The sequence below is a fragment of the Macrosteles quadrilineatus genome, unplaced genomic scaffold (assembly GCF_028750875.1).
Source record: "Macrosteles quadrilineatus isolate MER2022 unplaced genomic scaffold, UCM_ALF_1.0 Scaffold_6__1_contigs__length_79288215, whole genome shotgun sequence".
NCBI lineage: Eukaryota > Metazoa > Arthropoda > Insecta > Hemiptera > Cicadellidae > Macrosteles > Macrosteles quadrilineatus.
The window spans coordinates 22,628,170-22,651,890 of NW_026542599.1; the positions used below are offsets into that span (position 1 = coordinate 22,628,170).

The 23,721-nt window shown below is 34.2% G+C and overlaps 1 protein-coding gene across 2 annotated transcripts in view; it reads right to left on the bottom strand.

Annotated features, from left to right (window-relative positions):
- Nucleotides 1–16,814, bottom strand: part of LOC128996115 (pikachurin) — a 218,041-nt gene extending 201,227 nt beyond the window's left edge. For both annotated transcript variants that reach the window (XM_054421227.1, XM_054421226.1), the window contains exon 1: nucleotides 16,589–16,814. In XM_054421227.1, coding sequence (XP_054277202.1) covers nucleotides 16,589–16,676 — 88 coding nt within the window. In that variant the 5' untranslated portion in view covers nucleotides 16,677–16,814. The remainder of the gene's footprint in view (nucleotides 1–16,588) is intronic.
- Nucleotides 16,815–23,721: the final 6,907 nt, after the last annotated feature.

Consider the following 23,721-nt stretch of genomic DNA (forward strand, 5'->3'; position numbering starts at 1 on the left):
GTTATCGGGAAATGTGTTTTTTTGAACTAAACATCTCAGACACTTGCGTTTAATCAAGTTTTGTCGTAAATGCAATCTGTGTAAGTATTTAGTTTATGCATTGCAAATTTCTACTCATATTTGGGAAGTATTTTTTCAGCAGTTTATCGCTTAATTGTGTAAGATATAAGTGGTTTACGTGTTGATACTTCTTTTTCTGTATGTTTGAATGTGAGTATGTCGGCATACTAAAATTTTGGTTAGTAATGAAAGCGTCAATCGGTGTAGTAGATCTCTATAAAACTGTCAAATAAACTGCAGGGTGCAGCAGAAACCAAAGTCGACTCATACCATACCAACTATCCCCGTAGTGCTGATGATTCAAAAACTTGGGCACTGACCAAAGAACCGAAAAACCTTAATGCTGGGTTAGATAATAAAGTGCAGAGAAAATATACAGACCAGTTCAAGATAACGGCCCGGAGGTCGAAATAAAAAAGAACAGAGAGCTAAGAGAAATGTGTTAACACCCAAATATAGGGATGCTATCCAGAAGTAGGTAAAGCTTGGATGGACAGGCTCTGCATAAACTTTTAAAAAGTATATTCCAAGGAGTACCACACGATAGACGGGAAATATCAAGTTATGAAATGCATCCTCAGACTGGGATCTAAATTTTGAAGAGGCAGGTGATAGAAGAGAATCCTCATAAAAGTTTCAGTGGTCACGGAGGTAAGATAATGTACGGTAAGTACATAAGTAGTACAGTATGCAATTGGAGGTGGCATGTAACTACTCTACTCAAAACCAGTGTGAATCGGTCGCCAATCTCACTTCACGATTTTTCAAATCGACACAAATGCTGTTTTGTGGTAAAATTATCGGATTTAAAATGCATATCTATATAATTAATACGCTACATGAAACTTTGTCGGTTGAACTCCTCCGCCATTTCTTAACCGATTTTATCCATTGACGTCTCATTGGAAAGAGCGTGTCGCGTAGATTTGCAAACTGGTCTTACATTTTCGAAAAAGTCCCTTGGGCTCTGCCCCAGTGGCTTTGAATGTTCCCACGTTATCCTTATGGAGAACATAATTGTTTACATTTTGATCAGCTGTATAATTTAATTGCTGTTATTTATTTGTCAATTCAAGTAAACGAAACGCATTGGGTACATTTACTGATTTTACTGATTTTATTGAAATTAAATATTTACTACTTTAATTTACATTCGAACATATCAGAATGTAAGAAATCGAGAAATCCCGTGCAATTTGATATATTTTACCAAGAAAGAAAAATGAATTGACAGGGTACTGTATTTCTTGAGCAATCACTAAAAGAACCGATATTTAAACCATGGAAACATAGGAAAGTCATAGTCTTCTACCAAGTAGAAGAAATAGAGATTTTAAACAACCCCATTTACTATCGTTATCATCCTATATAATGAAGAACACCTACAATATGAAGATTCCCACAAACAATGAACAAGGATGTTATCCGAAGTGTTACTATTTTGTAGGAAACACGGACTTTATGTGATGATTGGCAAAGGAAAACACTCTAGGGCTGAATTAAACTGGTACGACAAGGACATTAACGGGTAGTAGCCTACTATGCAGACTACATTATCATGAACGAAGAAGATCATCATGGCAAACCTAACGCGGTTATAAGTGGGAAATAAGTGTAGAATACACAAAAAAAAAGAGATCAGCTTTTGAAAAATGATAAAATATTTATAAGAAATTTAGATTTTAACTGTTAGGTACGTAATCTATGAGTTGAGTCTTTAACTCATCGAAAATTATGACTTTTATTCGTTTTTAAATAAGTTATTTGTTTTTAAATACTGTAACTACTTTACTTCTTTGCAATTGCTCGATTTCGAGCAACATGTATACTAGTCGCCATTTATTTTAGGTCTATATTCGAATGGAATAGATAGGTGGTCATATTACATTTGTTTATAAGGTGATCTTCCCCATTAAAACTGCCAGAATTTGTGTCTATGCGTGTAAACTAGATGTTCTGAATTATTCCGTTTTAGTTGACAACTCGATTCCCGTACGTAGGACGGGCCACCAGCTCGTTCAAATTAAAAGGGAATTAAATAATTTAGTCAGCTGTTTCAACTAAAAAGTTGGTTCTATGATATGCAAAAGCATTAAAAACTTACAAGGATTGCCAACAGGGTGCAGCACTATTATTTTTTTTTTTTTTATGACAACAGCTCATTTGCAACCAAAAGGTGAGTGAGCGTAGCGAACGAACTTCATCCTGGAGGCGAGTTAGCGTAGCGAACGAGCTAACCTGAAGGCAAGTGAGCGCAGCGAACGAGCTCCAACCTAAAGGTGAGTGAGCGTAGCGAACGAACTTCAACCAGGACGTGATTGAGCCATGCGAACGAGCTCACTTATGAAGTAAAACGGGGCAAAGCCCGCGGGTACAGCTGAGTGAGCGTAGCAAACAAACTTCAACCAGGACGTGATTGAGCCATGCGAACGAGCTCACTTATGTAGTAAAACGGGGCAAAGCCCGCGGGTACAGCTAGTTATAACATAAATAAAAACTTCATAAATTGATCTCATCGACTTTAAATTTAAACGCAATTTTAAACTACACCTTCTGAGGGATCTAAATCATATATATATATATATATATATATATATATATATATATTTCTCACAATCTCTCTTTACACATACGTAAGGAAACTAGAGAAAAATTAGACCTTGTCATAGAAGATAAGTTATTGACAATTCCTGTTCAGGTTCAAAAAGTTTCGAAATATCGTTACCAAAAAAAAGTAATAAAATAACTAGTGCATTTCAGATTTACTTAAACTTTTATTAAATCAAGCGATCATTTTTATTCGCAGTTACTGCGTCTTTATAATATATTTAGTTCACATGAGTTCATTGTTATTCAAAAGTCGAAGTAGAAAAAGGTCCCTAGAAATTTAGGTTATCATAATGGTGAGGTACACAGAAAATTTTCCATTCACAGAGACGACACGACAAACATTTACAGTCTTGGTCCATATTTGTATCGTCTTTACGTCCTTGTTATTCGTTCTACTCATACGTAAGAAATATCTCTCGTCACTGCAACTACAAAGAATCGTTTTTCTATTTTTTTATTATTATTATTTGTAACCTACCTTCAAATCTTAAGACACTGCTCAAGTCCAAACCTACTTAACACATCCTTAAGGCTAGGCCTAGCTAGAGGGTTAAGGTCACATTGCTAAAATTCATTGGTAAGTGACATGATTTGAATCCGGGACCTCATGGACCAAATCCTCGCGCTCAACTACTATAGACATGCACTATGAATGTGATACTCCCTTGTGTGCATTAACGTCTCCATTAGTGAGTACTATGACTATCCGCAGTACTATCCTGAAAATTATACCAATTCATTAATTTGGTTCAAAAATGTGATTCGGATTCATCCATAAACTGTAGGCCCCTGGATAAACTAACTGTAATAAACTGTAGTTGCCATTGGCTGTATGTGCTATTAATAAACAGCTGTGTCTAAGAACATGTCGACCTCAGTCACTAACAATACTACAAGACCACGCCACTCATCCTATACTCAACTCCATTCATACTAGCTTGGCCTAAAATACCTACATTAGTATGGGAGCTATTTCATAAGTATTAAAAGTATTTTGCTTCCCAATAATTTCATGTGCGGTCACTACAACTAAGCAAAATTGTGTGACTATACACAGATGAAATAACCTTACATTTTGTTTATAGGGAAATTTTGTATACATTTCATATTATCCCCGATTTCGCAGCTTCATGACATCAGATTACACATGACAATTACGCCTCACAGACTGTTACTGTCGCTACCCCTTCCTTTGATGGGTAATCACCGACAGGTTGAAAGGGGTATAAAGTGATTACAAGGGGTGCAAACAGCCCTACATATCGCCGGGGATGGTATTGGGGGGGGGGGAACGGTTAGGGGAAGTAACGAACTGGACTCAACGAGAAGCTGAGGAGCAATTGCACTATCATATGGATGTCTGAGGACTTGAGAGAAGAATTCTTTTGTGTTACTCATTTTGAAGAATTTCTTGTCCATCATTAGTTTTTGCTAGCATTTGCTAACAGCATGTGTCTGCCATGGCATGTGATTGGTTCAGTGGTTAGACATAGAGCAGGCAATGCATCTCGGGAAGCCGGGCTTAAAACCAACAACAATGGTTTTAGTTTGTGTGATAATTTAGGTTACCCTTAGGGTTCGGAGCCTACATTCATCATCACTCAGTAAAACGGTCAAATTTCTTAGGCTGTAAAGCCCTTTTATTGCAGAATCCCCTATACTAAAATCAATATGATGTTCTATGTTTGCTACATACCTTCTACAATTTAAAAACAAAAACACTAACACAGAAAATTTTTCTAAGTACTAGAAACGTCAGTATACAATTGAAATTAAATAATAGAATTCACATTTTATAAGACTCATTTAAAAAAGTTTGGCAGAACGTATTTGTTTTAAAAGTGTTCGTGGAGATTTTTATCCTTACGTAGTAGCCTTGTCAATAAGTTAATAAAAAAGTTAATAAATACATCAACTTCATAATAAATATCATACCGGTGCACATTTGACGTATTGACACAACAAATAGACACAGTGCTAGAAAATTTACTAGATTAACGACAGTTTATTTCGTTGCTAGTATTTACACTAAAACACTACCATAAACGTCATTTGCTATAATTTTGACATTTTGTTAAAGTTCAAAAGTTCAGAAGTGGTTTAAGAGGAACGACTATGTTACAACTTCCTCACAGGGCGGCCCGCTTTGATATGGAAAGTAACTTATTAAACTGCAAATTCTGCTTTGAGCCTTTAAAATACCAGAGCTTTGACTTCGCGAGTTGACTTGTGAAAACATTTACGCCCGATATGTGAACATTTATGGGTGGATTTCTACCAAAGTGTATAATTTATATGTTTATGTTTTTAAGAGAGGTTATGTTTTCGTTTATAATCATTGCTACGGACAGTGATGCAACGACTCATTGTACCAACCAATAATTGCACCACTCAACAATTAAGTTGGTAAACAGCTGATTATTTGAAATTCGAAGCATTACAATTTTAATTCTTTTCTTTCAACCCTTGAACCTCATTCGTCCATTACTCGTGTTGTTAAGTAAGACAATGCTTTTAAGTGAATCTTTTCAATTCTAAGAACTGAACTGAGCTAGTTTAAAAACTGTTGGGTAAAATGTATAAATTGTATGACCTTTTATAGCACCACGATATCCCGTTGAATTTTTGTATTCTATGTGAATTCTGAGTATTTTTTTATTTCCTAAAGAGGTCCAATCAAACTAAATGTACACCTATACCGATGCCTAAAATAAATTGCTTTGCTATCAAAGTACACTTAATACAAACAAACAAATAGAAAATATGTTTAAACACTATGCCTACAGCATCTTTTGTTAATAAAACCAATCTATCCTATATTATGCATTATTCCATTTTCCGTTAGCATGAAATTTTATTCAACAGTGGTTTAGCACTTAGATTAGCTTTTTGACCAACAGGCATCCAATAATAGTGTGTGTACTTAATGTTTGTGGTTTTTAGCAAACATTAGATGATTTAAAAACACAATTAAATTGAATATTGATTTTTTGTTTCAAACAAGTTTGTACAAAAGCCCAAAAACTGGCTTTACTCTTCCACTAAAGTAATATGTTACCGATTCTAAGGTCTTGTGGGACTGGTTTGAAAACAATTTGATTTTTTTTTTTTTTTAAGATTTGGATTTAATTGGAGATTCTTTTGGAGTTATAGGAGGTTCATCGTACACCCCACGTATATTGGGATTTTAAAAGATTCGTCGTGATGATGAAAACTAAAAATTACCAATACAGGTAATCATACTAACTACAAAAAAGGTAACAACTAACCTAAACCAAAGTTTTTACTTCCGGCAATAACGTTTTGAAATCAATTCAAAATAGCAGATACACTATAATTTTACCATTTTGTTATTAGATAACTTTATGCACTTTTTATCAGATTTTATTAATTAAATATACAAAAACGTTGACTTTTTCGAACAATCTGCGATTATACTCAACTGTACTGAATAATATCAACTCAGTGGGTGTAAAGTTTTAAATGTCAACAAACATCACTCATGATATACTTCAACTTTGATGAAAGTATGAAAACATGTTATTTCGCGTGGGATGGTTCCAGAACGTCAGAGTAAAAGGTCAAAAGTCTATAAATTTGCACATTTTGTACTTAAAGCCCTCAAGCTGTCAATCACAAACGTATTTTCAAGTAATGTTTCATTTTCAATTAGAAAGAACAAATATACTGTTTAATTTTGTTTATTATGTCTTAAATTATTAAAACTGAAGCAAAGTCAGTAATGAATAATCAAGCTATGAAAATAAAACTTCATTAGTGTTATTTGATAACAATAATTGCTTACGCTTTATAGTGGTTTTACACAAACTATTACCAGTAGTAGATAATAACATAGTTAATGATAATAAGTAAAAACAGACATTACTCTAACTTTGTTCATTTTATGGGTATTTTGTTATTTTGTCTGAGTAGCCGAAAGGATACCTTTCAAATTTAAAGATTGCCGGTTCAAGCCCATAGAGAGTCAATTTTGGACTGAGATGCCAGTTGACTATTGACTACCAATTAATGGTAATTTTTAACAAAAGGACACTAGATAATAGTTCGGGTTTGGACAGTTCCTTATATAAAACATCCCAATTGCATTGAACCCCCAATAATTAATCAAATAAAATAGTCGAGTGTTCGAAAAATCTAACTAACGTTAGGAAAATCGTATTTAGAAAACATCTTACGATGTGTTGTGATCAAGATTAAATAATTTTAAGGTAATTAATTAACATGTATTTAATTGTAATATTAAAAATAATTGTATGTTATACAATGTCAAAATTAAAAAGGCATCACTGAGTTAAAATAACTCGTTTTGACCTATGCAAAATATTTGTCAGTTTATCTATGAGAAAAAGCAAATAAGCTGCAAGCTGATCAAAGACTACCGATGTAAAGGACGTCAAAGTAGTTTAGAATAGAAGCTCTTATTTACCTTTATTTGCAATTAGAGCTCTATCAGTAACAGTTGCATCGTGATCATTGTTGCAATGATAACGCCTGTTACTATTATTGCACCTTTCACAACTTAACATTTCACACACATCAAAATACAACAATAGTTAGGCCTAACATAGTAAACTACTTATTCGTCCGAATACTGACGATTTCCAATTTGATAATACGTGCGTTTGTTTTCATTAGCTTTGAAATTTATTGATTGAACTTTTAGTGTGTGTATCAGCTTAACTAATTAAACAAGAATTTAGGGGTTTGGTCCCTTGATTTTTATGAAAATCCAGTTTTAGTTTTAGCGAATTTCCCCTTTAGGGAATAAGCTATTACCGTAGTACTCATGGCAAGACCTGGACCCGGGACCGATTTATTTTTGTTTTGAGGTCCCTATTTTCTAATTCTTTTTTTCCATATTTTTTTCTCAATCAACATCTGTGATAGAAATCTAAAGACGATTTAAAGACTGCTTCTTATTGATAATGGTTGTTTTCTTAAGACAATTCATGTTTGCTATAAATTGTACCTGACGATGGCCTATACATTTTTGTAATGTTTTCGGCAAAAAAATGTTTCTGATTTCTGATTTCCTAGAGACCAAAAACACCATCCGTTCAAATTCATATATATATATGTCCGTTAGCGCGATAACTCAGGCAAAAATCATCCGATTTTGATGAAATATGGTACAAACGTGTAAACCTACGTTTATTCGAACGAGTTCGCGAACCAGCACGATCGGACTATGGGAACATGAGTTTATGGGGGGTTTTATGGGGCAAAAATTGGGGAGAAGGGGTTTTCCCATTTTTGACCCTAAAAACTTAAAATTTAGCATTTTCTTTACAAACCAAAAGCTTTTTTGTAGAGCTTAAAAAAAACAATAGTTTATTATATTGAAGCGTTACTATGGGCCTAATGGTTATGGGGAAAAATCAAAAAAACTGTAAATTTAAAATTCCCATGTTATTCTTATGGAGAATAAGTAAACTGTTGTAGTTTGCTTGTTTATGATCATATTTTGATCAAATTTGGGAAATGCATTCATTTCATACTAAACTATTAACATTTTACAAAAAAACGCCTTTTTACCCTCCCTGTTGCAGCAAACCTAAGTACTCGTTAAGATAATGTTATTTCAATAGGGAATAAATGTGATATTTTTAAGGAGACATTTTAGTGTAAATCCAATCATGCAAATGGAAATTCGCTTAGTCTGCAGGTTTGCTGCGGCGGGGGTATTTTTTTAGTTACATTAGACTTACATAAAACACAGAAATAACATTTCTTCCGCATAGACATTCCAAAGGGTGGAAAACTAGAAGGGTGCTATTGTAAACTGAAGAATCTTTTATGTAGGCCTACCTATTGACTATTGTAGTTGTGAAATAGTTATTTGTCTAACTAGTGGTGAAAGTGGCACTTTGCTGCACACGAGAGCAATGTTTACGCACGAGCCGCAGGCGAGTGTGGAATGATCTCGAGTGCAGCAAAGGCCTTTTTCACTCGTGTTACACATTATATTTTTCCTACAGTCACTATAAAGCATATAAATAATTAGTTTTTCAAACACTATGCAACACGTTTTTAGGTTCAGCTGGCAACACAAATGGTGCCCTAGAGAAAGTAGTACCCGCGGTCCATATCACTCCGCTATTTTACCTCGGCAAGAAATGTGCTCCGCGTTTTGAGAATAGTTCCGTATGTTTTTGTAATTTGAAGTGGTTTCCGCGCCAAAAAAAAATGCTTAAAAGGTATTTTCTTGTTTATTAAGATCGTAGGAAGGTTTTAAAAACGTTTAAAAGAAAAGTCCAGAAAGTTCAGAAATACCGAAACTATAAACACGAAATGACAGGTTAAATCGTAGTTATAATAGTCAATCAGCTGCTCATAGTATAATTATCTTTAAGTGTTGCCAACCTATTTCCAAGCGTACACGGATTACGTGCATAATGGAACTACGCTGTTTTGTGTTGTTTCGTTGGAATCCTGATGTGCGGCAAAGTATAAACCGTACGGCAAAGTATAAACCGTACGGCAAAGTATAAATATGCAGCAATTAGCAGCTTTCTGTACTATAAACGGCTGCGTCTCGAAAGCCACGAATGTTTATGGCTATAAGCTGGGGGACGAAAGCCACGACAATTAGTGAAGGGTCGAAAAGGTTTTAATCCTGGGGCCGTAAGCCACGACTGCTGTCAGGTCAGGGTGGCAGCTCACAGGGAGAACGGGAAATTTAAGCTCCCTGTTATTTGTGCGTCGCAAGCAAATTTGTCGGTCCGATCTGAATCCACCGTGCTATAAAGGTTAGAAATAGACCTATGAACTCTACTGCTGTTTTTTTATTCTACTGTCTGGTTATCGTTAGTGTACTGTAGTTGTTTACTCATACAAATGCAATAATTAATGTCAAGCAAATAATAACTCGGGATAAGCTATTATCGTAGGTAGCACACGGTAAAACCTAAACCCTAAACAGTTTAACTTTTTAGATTTTATGTTCTCAGAGGCCAAATTTGTATTAAATCTACTCATTTATACAACAAAATTGGTTACTAATGTGTGACGGACGATTACTGAAGGGAACTAAGGAAGAATTAACCACCAGGATCATCGGACTGATCACTTTGAAAATATCTTAAAATCATGTTTGTTGCTAGAATACTATTCCAGATGTATAACTTAGGAAACGTGTAACACGTTTAAACATAATTTTTAAATAGTAGGCTACAGTTAGTTCCACCATAACTGTATTGAAAAGTGATATACAAATATAAGTTACATAAACACCGTGCATGATGTTTTATTATGGTACTTATAACCCCCAGAGCCCTAAACAGTTTCTGGCTCTCCTCTAATTCCAGTAAAAGGTGTTATTAAAACTTGATGTCATGCATATAAATTTCTCTACAAAAAGATTAACAATTTTGTAATTCACTTTAAAAGCGTATACTTGACGTAATACGCCAAAAACACGAACTCCCATTATACAGCAATTGCATGATTTTTACATTTTTAGTAGGCTATAAGTAGGAATGAACGGGATTGCACTTATCAACAACTTCTAATCTTTTTTCTTGAGCACCCAGTCTAAATAATCTTAAAGTAATTGGAGAAGGCAGGTGCCATGCATTAAAATAATATCTAAAATTCATAACTACCGCGACATCTAGGGTACGCAGAATCCTAATGACTAATTCCAAACTACCTCACCCCAATGCCCCAAGCCAGAAATCAGCTGTGAGCCCTATTATGTTCTGTAATAATATTACACGCCCGGATGGTGCTGGGTCTTGAAAAAAGTACAGTAATGTATAAGACTTTGACCCAAACAATATTAACCTCAATTGCCAAATCGTCTATGCTGATATATTAGAACGGTTGGTAATAAATTTACGATGCTTAACTTGATAACTGATAAAATATTATCTGCTTTTATATTAATTTAGAAATAGTCAATGTGGACATTTCAATACAAATAGGCCATAGATACCTAGTAGGCTATATAGCTACAACATTATTTTCTGTAGGACGTGAGAATCACCTCGGAACAATTATCGACGGAGATTTTAATGCTACCTAATTATATGCATATGAATGAATGTGTGGGTTTATATTAACTCAGGTAAGTTTATTATAAAACCCAGCATGTCTATAAATGAAAAAGAACTGTTCTTCAATATAATTAAAAGGAAGTTAAAAAGATATTTTTTTTGTGTCTAAATTATATCAAAATTGGCCATGGGAGTTTTATATTTGTACAAATCTACACAATCACATTATCTGTACAGTTTGGTTTCGTGGTGGCCCAAAAGTGATTTTTCTACCAAAAAGTCAAACTCAAAATTTAAAACGAAAATAATAGTAAAAAAGAATAAATGCAAATTTTTTAAATGTTACGTGTTGGGAAATGTTAATAACTACACGTAATAATACTTTGGTGACATAAAGAACCATGTAATCATTTTTTACAATTTTAATTTGACTTAATAATGGAATAAAAACAATAACTGTGTGACATACTTAACTGATTACTTAACTGATACTTAACAGATTACAAATAACTCTATCCTTGCGAAACTCTAAATGCGCAAAACCAACATAGCAACAAAAGCGCAGCTTATAGACACTCTTATTCTAATTCTAGTTTTTTATCACAATCAAAAATTCAATATAGCTACTCAGACCTTTGCGAGTATGGTAAACAGATTTAAAATGCTTGTTAAGAACAAGAGAACGCATAACGAGTACCAAAGCCAAACGTTTGTTTAACACAAGTTTTAAGTTTTACACGTGTATTAAATAATGTTAAAAAAGTAGTTAAGGCTAATAATTTGCCCACCACACCCCCCCCCCCCTTTGTAAAAACATACAAATAACTTGAAATGAACAAATTCATCACCATTTTAGGACGGTTGATGTATGACTAGCAAAAACAGTTTATATTGATTTAACATAAAATTGATATGCTTTAGCCTAACTACTGAAATTATGTCAGGCATCTGTACCTCATAATACTAGTATGGTAAACAGATTTAAAATGCTTGTTAAGAACAAGAGAACGCATAACGAGTACCAAAGCCAAACGTTTGTTTAACACAAGTTTTAAGTTTTACACATGTATTAAATAATGTTAAAAAAGTAGTTAAGGCTAATAATTTGCCCACCACACCCCCCCCCCCCTTTGTAAAAACATACAAATAACTCGAAATGAACAAATTCGTCACCATTTTAGGACGGTTGATGTATGACTAGCAAAAACAGTTTATATTGATTTAACATAAAATTGATATGCTTTAGCCTAACTACTGAAATTATGTCAGGCATCTGTACCTCATAATATAATATAACAGTTATGTCAAATAAAGGTAGTTTACCATCAGGGCTAATAATTATAAAGATAAATAATTATAAGATTTTACTCTGGGTGAAGAATTTCGCTTTACAGCCGCCACGCCTTTTTCTCTCGCAAAACCACTTCTTTCTTCCACACGCTAACACCGATTGCAAATTGAATTTAAAGTTATTAAACATCAAGGACTTTTTGCCCTTATTACTAAAAACCAACTCCGCACAATCTTCCATGGTCTTCACGCTTTGAATGTCCACGCAAACTGATGCGAAATCCTAAATATGCCGAAATGTAAGGGTGACGCAGCATTCTAATGACTAATTCCAAGATACTTCCCTCCATGCCGGAAATCGGGTGTCAACAACCCTACGCTATTATGTTACCTACCCCGTAAAAATATTACATGCACTGGTATATAGTACTGTTTCTTTAACGTAAAAGTAATGCATACATTTATAGTTCAACCTAAACTATGTTAACCACATTCACCACATCGTGTATGCAGATGCATAAGAACGGCTGCTACTGAATTTGCCTTCTTCACTAACAATGTAATTTTCCAAAACTTAACTTTATTTCTGATCAGAATTTTAACAAATCTGCTTTTATATTTAGAAATGATTAGTGTGGTGCACATTTGTATAATACTATGCTATAGAGTGCGAGTCCCATGCCTCACTTTTTAGTATAGTTTCCTAAAATGATTCACTCGCTTAGCTTAGTCAAGAGGTGTTAGGTTAATGAGACATAAGACTGCTTAAGGGTGTTACTCAACGTGTAATGAACAAAAATTTAAATTTAGAAAAACAACAAAAGTAACAAAGTGTAACAACAGCAAAAGAAAACTATGAAAATGCAAAAAACAACAATAATAAGATAAATTAATTTACAACGTTAAATTTACAAGAAAAGAAAATCAATTGAAAATTTAAAAGAATTAGTTACTGACAAATTACATGACTTTTATGTTTGACAAAGTTTTAGTTAGATATTTTATTCTTTCTACATACTGTCTATTGTCCCAGAAGCACACGCACCGATACACGCACTCCCAAACTCCCGATCTTCTTTCTCCGGTGGCCCGTGGTGATCTCATCGATGTTTTCCTTCAGATCCTCTCGCTCCAAGAGTCTCGACCCCTCCATCTTCTTCATTAGCCCTTCTCATTGGCTGATTACCGATAGGGTGTGTGGCTTATAGGTTAACGGTGTTTCTTGGAAGTCAGCCCTACCGGCATCGCCTAGCTCACATCAGCTGGGAAAGGAATTTGTAAATCGATGCTCATGCTACTGTTCAACTCTGTTCACACCAACTGGTCGACTAAGTGTAATGTGAACAGAGTGTCTGCATAGATGAGCACCGTGGGTACGGGGTTAATCCCCTTTCTTACAAGAGATACATAGTAAGCAATGTAGCAACATAATTGTTGTGTATGATGTGACAATCAACCACGCAAAAATATTGACGAAGTTTTTTAGTTACCTAATACTTATAAATAAATGTAATTGTTTTGATTTTTAAAATTAAATATCAATAATATTCACAGTTATTGTTTAACAAAAAATAGTGATAGAAGATATACCACATCACTTATTGCATTTAACATTACAACATGCAAAACTAAACATGTATTGGACTTCCGTGCCGACGTAAAACCTTGTATAACTTAAGTTTTAAGTTTAACTTTTATCGTTAAATAATCATATTATCTTCCATAATACTCAATACAATAAGGGGTTTTCGTCATAATAAAGCAAAACATTCATATTTATACCTCATGCGTTGCGGGTCCAAAGTAACATTTTTATTCCATAGGGAGTAAAAAGTTGTTGCAAACAGTTGTAAATTAATCAGGCAAAGGTTTATCCTAATGTTGCATTGTTGACAGTAGCTGGACATATCGATGGTATAATGTATTGTAAACAATATCTTAATAGAAGAAATGATTTACTCACTTTCTAAATAGCAACTTATTTACAATAAGTTATTAGAATATATGTGGAATATTATATGGAATATGTTATTAGGGTTTAATTTGTCTGCTCCTTCAAAATTTTTAGCTCTTACAACTGTATTTGAAAATTCATTGAGACATCAGCAAACAGCTTTAGCAAAATATTTGCGTCCATCCCTGTATATTATAATTGTCATGTTCATGTGAGAGATTCCCGTTTCTCCCTCGCCCCTCCCAACTACCTGGCCCGCCGTCGTGGCTTTCGTCCCCAGGATTATAACTACTCAAACCCTCGCTAATTGCCGTGGCTTACGTCCCCCCAGCTTATAGAGATAAACATTCGTGGCTTTCGGCCTGCGCCCCTATAAACAGTACAAGGAAGCCAACTTTGTCGGGTGACTGTAGGAAAACTAAATTTACGTATAACCATAGTCTGTGGTATAACTTAAACATTATCACACTATAAGTTACTGTCCTTTAAAAAGTATTGCAATTTAAAGCTTTAATACAAATGTAATGAAGATGTTCCAATTTATAAAAATATTACTTAAACCGTCGAAAATGTTACACATTATATAGTAACATGATAATAATATAGAAACATAGGCTACTAGGCAGGCCTATGACTTTTTAATTTTTTTAGTGTATGACGTGTTTTTAGCGAATTTCCCATATAGGGAATAAGCTATTACCGTAGTACTCATGGTAAGACCTGGACGCGGGACCGATTTTTTTTTTCGTTTTGAGGTCCCTAGAGGCCAAAAACACCATCCGTTCAAATTCATATATATATATATATTTATATATTTATATATATATATATATATATGTGTCCGTCAGCACGATAACTCAAGCAAAAATGATCCGTTTTTGATGAAATTTGGTACAAACGTGTAAACCTACGTTTATTCGAACGAGATCGCGATCCAGCATGATCGGACCATGGGAACGGGTGTTTACGGGGGGTTTTATGGGGTAAAAATAGGTTTTTTCCATTTTTGACCCAAAAAACTTAAAATTTTGCAATTTATTTCCAAACCATTTTGTAGAGCTTAAAAAAACAAATAATTTAGTATATTGAAGCGTTATTATGCGCCTAACGGTTACGGATAAAATTCCAAAAAATTGTAAATTTAAAATTCCCATGTTATTCTTATGGAGAATAAGTAAACTGTTGTAGTTTGCTTGTTTATGAACATATTTTGATCAAATTTGGAAAATGTCTTTATTTCTTACTAACTATTAACATAAAAAAAAAACAATTTTACCCTCCCTGATGCAGCAAACCTAAGTACTTGTTAAACTAATTCTATTTAAATCGGGAATAAATGTTATATTTTTAAGTAGACATTTCAGTGTAAATCCAATCAGTCAAATGGAAATTCGCTTAGTCTGCAGGTTTGCTGCGGCGGGGGTATTGTCGTATTTTTGTAGGGTTTTTCATATATTTTTTACGTAGAGTGTGTTATGGATTATCTACTTAATAAGAAGTTAAATAGGTACTAATGAAACTTTAATCAGTCAATCAATTTCTGAACAACGAAAATCCTTATGTTTAAGTAGGTACTTTTCATATTGTACCTTTATGAAAAAATGTATTTCACCTATGTAACACACTGATTTTGACTGTTATATGTAAAACAAGTCATATTTCAATTATATCCAAATCCAACATTTTACGAAAACTCAGTACAAATCACGATAAAATTAAAAGGTGTATTTTGATTTATTTTACTTCATTTCAGGTATGCAATGATTAATATTAATTAGTTAATGTATTAACTTCAATGGTTTTACTATTCAGATAGAAAATATAGGAAAACGATACCAACATGTAAATCATACCACTTTAATTGATTCCTCTAAAATTAATTTTGCGATACTTTTATTTCACTTATATCTTTATTGAATTAAACAGACATTACTTTTCACTATTTTAAACTTGCAATTTATGTTTAAACAACAAATTTAGATCAATTTGAATTTTTTTAGGCATATAAATATTTTGTTGTACAATGTTAAAAACATGTTCCTACATAGTTTTATGTTTTTAATTACCTTTATAACAAAATTCTAATGTTTAATTTCCATGCAGAGGTTAAACTGGTGTTTAAAATAGTTTCTTCTCGTATCTCCCAAAGCCTTTAATTTGGTTTGTAAAATGTATCCCAAATCCAAACTGTGTTTTTTTCTGGTAAATACAAACGCAATATTTTAATCTGATGTATAAATACTGTATACATGTACGATAATGTCCTGGTCATGAAAACTAACACTAGTTACAAGGCAATATTTCAGTATTTTTTCTTTAATCATACAGTTTTAATTTCTCCCTAGATTTAAACCGATTTAATCTACCCTGACCACGCGACGGATCTACACCCAGGGTGAACAACCTAAGGGTGGGTGGCGCGCATGTAGCATGCAACCACTCGATATAACATCGTAAAATACTACGGAAACTGGGTAAAACGGAATCTTTGAGACATCATAACCTTGGTTCGCCAGGGCTTGATCGATCGCCACAATGTTCGGGAGGTTTGGACTGTTTGGAACCAAAAACAAACTCGACCTTTTTCGGTGGTATGCTTATTTTAAACATCTGAGCTTACTCTGCATTGTATCTTACAGTAATGTAGGTATATTACCTTGGAAAGCAGCTTCAAACTGTGTTTTTTCTAGGTCGTTGCACGCCACTAGGGCGACTAGAAGCGACACCACCAGCCTGCAGATCATGATCACTTGCACTTCACGAATCACTTACACTCCACCACCTGCCACCATCACTTCACTCCCTTATCACTTATCAGACCGCGGTACCCCGAACTGACATTGCACCCAGGTACGCTGATACTGGGTTGTCGCCGAGTCCTGCCGCCAGGAGCGCTGCTGTAGCCGATCGAACTTGCCCAGCTCATTCATGGATGATCTGCGCGACATCGCACGGCGACTACGGGTACTACACGTCGTAAACATGTCTACGCAATTTCTGTGTCGAGTCGAGGTTTACGTTTGAAATTGTGCGATAAGTAGGTTTATGGTGGTTACGGTGTCGGAGTTCGGGCACACTTCCATATCTGTTGGCATAAACAACCAAATGAGTAATATTGATTATTCGATTGTTTAATTCGATGTATTGTTTGGTTAGTTAGGTTAGGTTAACCTTACCTAACTAACCAAACGATATATTGAATAATCGATATTTTTGTTCAGTTTTGTGCCAACAGATATTGAAGTGTACCCCGTAGTTCGTTGGGGGTCGGGTTTGACTGCATATGAAGGCATTTCGAAGTCCGAAACAGTAACCACAATACCATATTATACCACTACCACTACCACACCATACCACATATTCACACAACTTTGATGGGATTATGTAAGAAATAACTAACTTCAGAATTGAACAGAAACATAAAATCCATTTGTGTTCAAAATCAAAACAATCAACAATAAACAAAAGTATTTTATGTAGACATGTGGTTTCATACATTAAGCAACATTAATGAAAACATGATTTACTTTTTATAGTTTTACCATTGACTATTGGATAGAGAAGTTGTTTTATTAATAGTCAAAGGTTTTACTTACAAATGTCTCTTATGTATTAACTTATGTGCAAAGTAATAAATATGTTAACATACATAACATATATTTCTGATAACCAAACTTGCTGATAATGAAAGAAATCTAGTAAAAATGTTAATGCCTCCGGTAGGTTTCGAACCGGCTACCTCCGAATTATTAGCCTCGGGCACTTTCCACTACACCACCGATAACGATGGCTGTTTAATGTAACGATGCGGTAATGATGTTCGCTCGACCAGTGGTGGGTGGTGGTTGGTGGTGGCGTTCTGTCGGCAAGGGTTTCTGTCCATTCCGATGTTTTCCTTCTCGTAGTTCAATCCGCACGGGACTCCTTATAAGAAATCAAAAATGGCGTCTGAATTAATAGGAATGTGTTAATCACGTAATAATTACTGAACCGACTGGGACTAAAAGTTACTAAAAATATCAACCACCGGCCCCGTTAGCAAGATAACTCAAATAAAAACATTACGATTTGTGCTTGGTACAAACGTGTAAATGTAAATGTGTATACTATTGGTAAGTTATGTCAAACTTCGTCCAACTATTGGCAAGAACTCAAGAATAAGTTAAAACAAAAAAAAATCAATCGATATTAATTTTGATAGATGCGATTGCTTACAATCAAAGATTACAACAGTAGACATTTATTCCCTAGAAACTAAAAAGGCTTTTATAAGGCCTTTCTGTCTGTAGCAGCCTCAAGTAAAAGAGCTACTTTTAGACCCACATCGCATCTAAAAAAAACGCCTGTTTTTGCTGCAGCAAAGAAAAAAAACGTGATTTTCAGCTATAAATAGTTTTTAACTTGGGGTTCTGTGATGGAAAGTTTTATATGCAAAATGAAATATTCATGATATTTTTTTTTAATCAGCTATTTTAGTACCGACAATTGAAGTTGTAAAAACTATAATGGCCACCATTTTAAAACTTAAACATATTTAAATAACATTTTTTCTAAAATATCTTAGACACTTCATTATTGTATGCCGAATTTCATGAAGATATCTCTGATTTCTAATACATAAACAAAACACAAAAACAAAATATCAGATATATCACTAACGAGTGATAATCTTTTTAAAGTCATCATTTCACCTATTCTTAAATTGTCTAAAAAGGGACCAGAGTAACTTTTACACTGATCATTAAAATGTTATACTGTGTTTTGTACTATGGGAAATAAATGGAAAATATTGGCTGTATATTTTCGGGTCAGGCAAAATTTTGTACGTTACACGTTACGCAAGAGCGTGTTTATATCACTTAGGTGAATTATGCAACTCGCTTCCACTCGTTGCACAACATTCACCTGCGTGATGTAAAAACGCTCTTACTACACTTGTAATGTAAATAGGTAGCTATTACCTAGTATGCTGGTGCGTGCATAGTTCGATTAACAGGGTTTACACGTTTGTACCAAGCACAAATCGTAATGTTTTTATTTGAGTTATATTGCTAACGGGGCCGGTGGTTGATATTTTTAGTAACTTTTAGTCCCAGTCGGTTCAGTAATTACGTGATTAACACATTCCTATTAATTCAGACGCCATTTTTGATTTCTTATAAGGAGTCCCGTGCGGATTGAACTACGAGAAGGAAAACATCGGAATGGACAGAAACCCTTGCCGACAGAACGCCACCACCAACCACCACCCACCACTGGTCGAGCGAACATCATTACCGCATCGTTACATTAAACAGCAATCGTTCTCGGTGGTGTAGTGGAAAGTGCTCGAGGCTAATAATTCGGAGGTAGCCGGTTCGAAACCTACCGGAGGCATTAACATTTTGACTAGATTTTTTTCATTATCAGCAAGTTTAGTTGGTTTGGTTAGGTTATGATGGTTTAATTTTATAATTAAAAAATATATATAATTGATTTTGAGAAATTTATAATTTTATTTTATGAACAGAACTATTTTTGTTATTAGTAATCCTTTATTCGATATTTTCATTATTAGCACGTTTGGTTAGGTTATGACAGTTAAATTAATTTAAATTTAAACTACAAAGGATACGTTTTGACAGCGACAGTGATAGAGATAACAATTTCCCACGAACTGTTCGGCTATGCACGGTATGTATATAATGCGTCTGCACGGCGCGGTGGCGGGCGGTGGCGGTCTGTCGGTAAGGTCTCGTGGGAATAGACACTGGAGAGTGTTGAAGTTGTATGATTATAAGCCAATCGTCGGCCTCAGGTAAGAGACACGACTCTCGGCTTGTCAAAAAGTTAGTTTAAGGTAACACAGTACTCAAATATAAACTTTTTTTAATTTTTTTTTTATTATTTAGTTTTGTAGAACAGACTTTTCTGAACACTTAGATAATAAAAATTAAGGAAGAAAAAATTTTAAAATTGTCAGCTACTTTTATAAACTGTTGCAGCCTAATTTAGCATGTCCAATGACCTACTACTAATCAAGACGCAGAGGGTACGCCGTCAAATATTATTTTTTTAACATTTTTTATTACTTATTTTTGTAGAACACACTTTCCTGAACACGTACATACCAAATATTATGGAAGAAAAATTATTTTAAGCTATACAGCGACTTTTATACACTCTTACTTTAGCATGCCCAAGGGTCCTACTACTACCCGTGCCAGGGGGTACTTTTGTCGTTTTCCGAAAGTCAAGTGGTTTTTAGTCAGGTACACTTTTCTTCCTCAATTATAATCCAATTTCAATAAAAACTGGTGTGTGTGTTCCTCATATGATAAGGAACAATAATACGAATCCGTTTCCATGACAACCAAAAACCTTTGAAATAAAAAAATATTTGATGTTAAAAAATTACAAAATATTTTATAAATTTTTTAAAATCATACTAACTATTTAATTTTGCTCAAAAACTTTTTTTGCTTCATATTATTGATGGTAATAATGTATTAAACTTGGTACAAAAATTCTAAGTTGATAGGTTAATATTTGTAAAAGTTATGTGTACCTAAAGACTGTCATTTTAACATGGGCGGGATAGGGAGTACTGGGTCACCTTAATAATTAAATTAGTATGAAGATACCTGAAGTAAGGATAAGCGGGGTAGTCTTGTTCTAGCTACTCAACAATCTCTGCGAGTCTCAACGGATACAGACGATTCATAGTAAACAACCTCAGCCTAAACCCGTAAAAATGTACTTTAGTTTATCATTTATTAATAATAGTGTTTTAATGGCTTAAGCTTAATTTGTTTGTTGTACCTTAATCATTTATAATTATTAAATAATAGATAAACTTCGATGGATTTTGATGATTCTGTTTTAGTGACACCTAGCGGCAACTAGGCAAACTGGGCTGAGGCCGAACCCAGTGACACCTAGCGGCAATTAGAGGAACTGTTGCACTCCTTGGTTGGTAAACTGTTCCACGACTTCCGACTTCCTACTAGAGACAGAGACCACCGCCCCTTGACTTTTAGTGTTCCTTTTAGTGTGACTTTTGGTAGTTCACTATAAAGAATCGAATACAGTGAATTCGCAGACACAACTGGATTCGGACGAATACTTGTATTCAAACACCTTTCTTATTGTTGTGACCTTGATTAAGAAATTAATAACCTATTTTGTAGAGCAAAATTCTTCCATTATATTTCTCAATTTCTCAAACAAGGAAAATGTCTTTATTTTTGTTTTGGTTTTCTGTTTATATTTCGGTGTTATTTCTTATTTCGTGGCAACCCATAAGGCCCAAGTTAATTTATTTTCAATTCATTCTTTGTTCTTAGCCTATTTTATTTTATAATAAAGGGATTCTGCACACCTATAAGAAAATATCTTTCTAAGTATGCACAAATTTTCCCTGCATGCACACAAGCTGAGAAAAAAGGTTTCCAAGAAACATGCTTGCATATTAATACATATATTTTGAAATTTATATTTAGAGTAAATTAATTGTTCTTTTTTTAATTTATTTTTTACTACAGTACTTTTCATCAAATATTATTGTATGTTATTTTGCCATGTAACTAAGGACTTTTTCTTGCATTTTAAAATAATTATTCAAACACACACTATTTATTTTAATTAATTCAACATTTTAATTATAATCATAATCACTTCTATTAGTTTTCCCTCAGTAGTAGTATTTTAAATAGCCAATATATAGGCTGAATAGCAGTGAATCTTTTGGTGTACCTCTACTTAATAATCTAAAACAGTCATTAAGAGCTTTAAATTATAGCTTAGTTATCAGTAGGCCTACCCTGGAAATTGAGATTCTGTCAGTTTTTTTTAGCTTTTTTATTTGGGTTTAGGATAATGTATAAATTAAAACCCCCAGATGTAATTAGTTTACTTAGAATGCCTCAGTACTTCAGAGATTAAGTTTTGGTGGGAGAAGGCTAAGTAAAATAATCAGTATTGATCAAAACTATTTTCCACTATATCAAGTAAATCTTCAGTGAAATCTTAATTTTTACTCAATAGTTACAACTGATGTTTTTCCCTTTTTACTGTGTTTTGAAATTTGCTAGTGTACCCTACTTGGGATGGCTTGTTATAAACACATGTGAGTAGTGACAGTAATTCTTCTGTTTATCTTGTCCTTGTTATTTTGTTCAACCAACAAAGTTTAGCAACCCATAAGGTCAATAATAAATTTTCAAATAAATTGTGTAGCGAAATACAAATTTTCCTGAGGTAATGGGTGTCCCCAATCACGTTTTTAGTATTAAGTCCCTAATTCCTCCAACATTTTTTCAAAATCCTTCTCTGCTGGATTTTGATATATATATTAGAGACAGACAGACACAGTTGGCATAAGAGAATAGGATAACTGTTCTTCTTAATAAAATGTTAATGTTTAGTAAAAAACAAATGCTGCAGTCAAAAGCATTTTGAATACTCCACGGATGCTCCGGATTCGTAAGAATTAAAAGGGCATTCTGTGGTGAAAACATTGAATACATCAGAGATCCCTCCGAGATTGTCTCCAAGATATAGGGCCTACGCGAAATCTCCTACATTTTAGGTCAAAAGTATTCCTACAAATTTTAAGTAGGCCTATTGGAATATATGAATACTCGTGCTGAATTAGATTACTATTCAATTCTGTATTCTCTCAATTCCCCATCACTAGTGTTTCTGTAAACCAGGTAGGTAACCAGCTTGTAGGCTACTGTGAACAGAGAAGCACTCAAGCATTTTGTTTTTATTTTATACAGCTCCGGTCCAAGATGCGGTTCACGAGTGCTACATATGGAGACTAGAGACTGCTGGAACTAACTGGATATGTGTTGTTGTGCCTCTGGATATGATACACGCTGTAGAGGAATTCAATTCAATTATTTAAGATGGGGACGCCACTATGTGCGTATTTTAACCCAAATATGAGTGAAGGATGAGTGTAGGATGAGTGGCGCGATCTTGTAGTCTTGTTAGTGACTAAGGCCGACATGTTCCTTAGACACAGCTGTTAATTAATAGCCCAAACAGCTAATGGCAACTAAGGGACCTACAGTTTATAGTGGAATCCGAACCACATTTTTCCTTGTAATTTACGAATTGGTCTAATTATCAGGATAATACTGCGGATAGTCGTAGTACTCACTAGTGCGGACGTTAATCCACACCAGGGACAATCGCATCCACAGTGCATCCCTACAAATATCCACAATTCGTGACCTCCCAGTAGCTGGATTACAGGACGACGCCACTCGTCCCAGTCTTCCGTCCGAATCAGCCCAATCCGGATGGAAACGTTCCTTACTTTCTGAATAGATCTCATAATAACTTTAACTACCATTAAAACAACACGTATTTTCTTAAACATGAAATCAATTCAACTGTAATTAATCTGAGCAAATGCAAATAGTGCATTTATATGTAAACCACACATATAAAAAGCTTCTATAGGATGCAAATTATACTTTCTTCTTACTGCTTACCTCTCTGAAGAAACTAACATATTTATATATATATATTTTTTTTTTTGCCAAGGACACATCTTAGAATACAATCCAATATTTTGCTCAAAATTAGTAAGTGTAAAGTCGCTGGCAGATTCAACTATTTACAGAGCTTTTTAAAAAGCTATGTAGCGAATGTGAAGATTTGTTTTATACTACAGCTAAATATGATAGACAAGACATGTAACCCATAAGGTGCCCAATTGTCAAGATTTACTTTCCAAAATAATCATCTTTACCCGATTATTTAAGTTTGGTAAAGTTTATGTTATGTATCAATTTG